We start from the raw sequence: 3,541 nt of genomic DNA on the forward strand, positions 1-3,541 counted from the left end.
TTACTTCACAAAAGCAAGCACAGCTTAATCTTTAATAAGAATAAATAAGAATAAATATACCTTCTTTAACAAGCCTTAGATTTGAAGTGACCATTAAATACAAAGCTAATTAAGTTTATAGCTACACTGCATGCAGCAGAGATGGACAAATCTAGCCACTCCTCTTCAACTTCACTAATGCACACAGAAGTTAGCCATTTAGCATCACACATATTCAAGAGCGCATCACAAGTATTATTTTAAACAGAAAATCGAGACAATATTCCGAGAACTAGTGAAAGGTAAACTAGCAAAACAGGCATAGAGAACAGAAACTCTTCCTCAAAGAATAAGGACAGGTCATCCCTGCAGAATCAGAAACGTCTTGCTTCAAAAATTAATTAATAAGCATTTAAAAACTTGGAGGAGTTAAGGGCTTTGGCAGGAGTACCAAGGTCAAGAGTTTCTCTCCCAGAACTGACCTCCACAGAAGCCAGTTGACCCAGCACTGTTTTCAGCAGAAACAACTTCCGAGGAACTTGCTTTTACAGATGGGATAAACGACAGAAGCTAAACCTGGCTATGCTCCCTACCAGACCCTTCCCCAATAAAATTCCTGAATATGGTAACAGAATCCTTTTTACCAGCAAATCACGGAAACTCTGACCAGGGACGAGTTACAGATAAAACCACAGCATGCTGTTGCACATCATTTATTCTAAGTACTCTGAGGTCTGATCAAAAGAGATAAAAATGAAGATTACATCAGAAATTAAAACAAATTCAGTATGTACATAACATAAGCTTTTATTTACACAAGGCATCAAAACTGCCCTTTTTAACAAAAGGGTCATTTTCCCTTTTACCAATACTTTGGTGAAAAACATCACATTTACTAGACTAACATTCACTGGTATACTTGTTCTGAACAAGCAGGTACAATTCAACGTACAAGATGAGAAACGGAACACAAAAAATCTAAGCTTACTACTTCATGAATCACCCTGTAGAACAAAGAATTAAGGCTTGTTTGCATCACAATGATCAATCATGCATCATTTATTCCCACAAAGAATAAAATTAATTTCCAACTGGAGCAAAAGAAGAAGTCTGGAATAATCCCCATATTGTCCACATCAAAAAAAAAAAATGTTTGGCACCTCAGAAATTAGATTGCAAAGTAGGGTGAAAGTCAGAGGAAAACAGAAAATGGCCCTGGCTTCAGAATCCTTTATAAGCATTTCCAGTGTCTGTTTGCAGAAATCCTTCAGTTTAAAAGTGGAAAAACAGGAATTTCAAGGACTGATCTAGAAACATTTTCAGAAAAGTCTAAAGTTATGGTTCCATTGATCATAACTATGAAGTATGTAGAGAAAATACATTGTTTGGAATAATGAATTCCACACAGAGATCCCCAAGTAAATGGCATATATACATTGAGCTGAGCCCGTTTAATAGGTCTAATTTATAAAAATGGTAAACCTGTATCATTTTTCAGCCTGATTTAATAATTCCTGAGTTTTAGATCACTGCTGAGCCACAGCAGACTAAACTCTGAACAATGTAGTGAAAAGTTCTGCAAATCACTTCCAACATTAGCACATACTTTGTTCGGCAATTTTCAGTCATCAATAAAGGTCAGTCTTCCAGGTCCTTCATTTTTCATCCACCGGCGATACCTCTTCCATCGGGGATCCATGGCCATCTTCTTCTTTAGCTCCTCCTCTTGCTCTCGTTTATAGACCTGATAAGCAGACAAAAGCTTTTAACAAGGCAGAAAAACCATGCTCAAGGAGCATGTAAGTGTTCATAGCTCAACCATTCACCCATGTATTGTTTTTAGAGAAGACTGAATTGCAACCCAGAAGAAACCTTGACTGACATGAAGCTTAGGAGTCCCTTCAGCGGAGAAGCCTACTGGCTGCAGTTGAGATCTTTGCCTTTTTGCTGAGAGCAGAACTACCTCCTTTGTAAAATGATGATGCAAGCTCTAAGACTTTTTTTGTGAAAAACCTAGATGTTCATTTATTTGCAAAACAAAATTTACAGTAAAGAACCACTAATGCTCAGAAAGCTGAATTTTGAGTCCCTTCTCAGCATGTATACTGTTCAATCCAGTTGTTCCTCGCTTTAGTTATTTTCCCATTCTGAAGCCATCATCTAGATAGAATACTGCTACGGAACTCTTTATTCCTAATTAAGTTTCTCAGTTAGGTTAACAACTCTGCATTGAGTATTGGCAGTACCAAATTATATGTAATTACATTCTGTCAAGAAATAGTGTCATTGTGAAGATAACTACAATTATCAGCAAAGTATAGTACCTATTAAAATCAACAGCGTCTGCATTTTTGTTTTGGAAGGCAGTTTATGTAGATACAGCCAGTGTGAAGCTCAACACCACACACGTTTACGTCATCTCAGCATCACCTGACTTATTCCCAAAAGAGAATTAAATTTAAGGTTCTGCTATGCATGTACGAGATTCTAAAAATATTTTAGATGGCTTTATAAATATATCAGCTCACTGTTCAGTGATCATACAGGTTTTAAGAATTATTAGGAAAGTAACAGAGGGGAGAACCATAACCCAAAACATTGTGAAGCTCCATGATGTACCCTTGTATTGAATTCTGGGTCTTCGCATCCTAAAAGGGCAGCGGAAAACTGAACAATAGGCATGCAGATGTCTCTAGTGATCCCAGAACAGCAGAAGCTTTTGTGGAGAAATATCTAAGCATATTTTTCAGCCTAGAAAAGACACGTCTAAGTTTCAAGTAGTGATATGGTAATGGCACAGAGGAGCACAGGTAGCATGAGGAGAAAGAATAAAGCATGATTATTCTGCATTTCCAATAATGCAAGAACCAGCAGGTGTCCAGATGGTGTCAAAAACCCCATCTTCTGCACATATTGCTGAACTCATGACCAGATGGCACAGCAGACACTTAAAGTTTCAGTGAATTCAAGGAGTGACTACCTAAGTTCACTGAGGAAAAGCTCATTAAAGCAATTACCTACAAAGACACCACTTCCTTTTCAGCAAGTCCCAAAGCTGCAAATTATACTGGGTAAATATTGCTATATAGGTGCAACTTTCATGTATTCTTTACTAAAAATCAACTGCTGACCCCCGCAGATGAAATTGGGCTAAACCAGACTTCACTTCTGGCAAATAAAGCTCTTCTATATTCAGTGACCAAAACATCACTAGTTAGAAACAGCATGGATCCCAAACCACATCATTTTTTCCTCTGCAACAAGAGGACATCCATTCTATCTTTCTTTTTCCATGTAACATCTGCTTCAACTAGCAACATTTCTCAATTTTTGGACTTCCAGGCTGTTTTTCAGCAAACTCATCATAATTCAACATCTGTATGTAGCTGTCAGGTAATCCTTTCCTTACTTTAGCACAAAAGTACTATTTTCTTCTTCAAGGTTCTAGATAAATCCACTTCTGCCTGTTTTTAAAGAAGCATCTTCTGTGCCTTGCCAGCAACAAAGGCAGTTCTGCAACCACCCCGTATCTCTTCTCATTGTATGCAGAGCAGCAGCAATG

General features: G+C 37.7%; 1 protein-coding gene across 1 annotated transcript in view; it reads right to left on the minus strand.

Annotated features, from left to right (window-relative positions):
- Positions 1–1,023: 1,023 nt before the first annotated feature.
- The window catches only part of DNAJC25 (DnaJ (Hsp40) homolog, subfamily C , member 25), a 5,893-nt gene continuing 3,375 nt past the window's right edge, over positions 1,024–3,541 (minus strand). The window contains exon 3 of the mRNA XM_010143401.1: positions 1,024–1,723. Coding sequence (XP_010141703.1) covers positions 1,601–1,723 — 123 coding nt within the window. The 3' untranslated portion in view covers positions 1,024–1,600. The remainder of the gene's footprint in view (positions 1,724–3,541) is intronic.

The sequence above is a fragment of the Buceros rhinoceros genome, unplaced genomic scaffold (genome assembly GCF_000710305.1).
Source record: "Buceros rhinoceros silvestris isolate BGI_N320 unplaced genomic scaffold, ASM71030v1 scaffold25589, whole genome shotgun sequence".
NCBI classification, from domain to species: Eukaryota; Metazoa; Chordata; class Aves; order Bucerotiformes; family Bucerotidae; genus Buceros; species Buceros rhinoceros.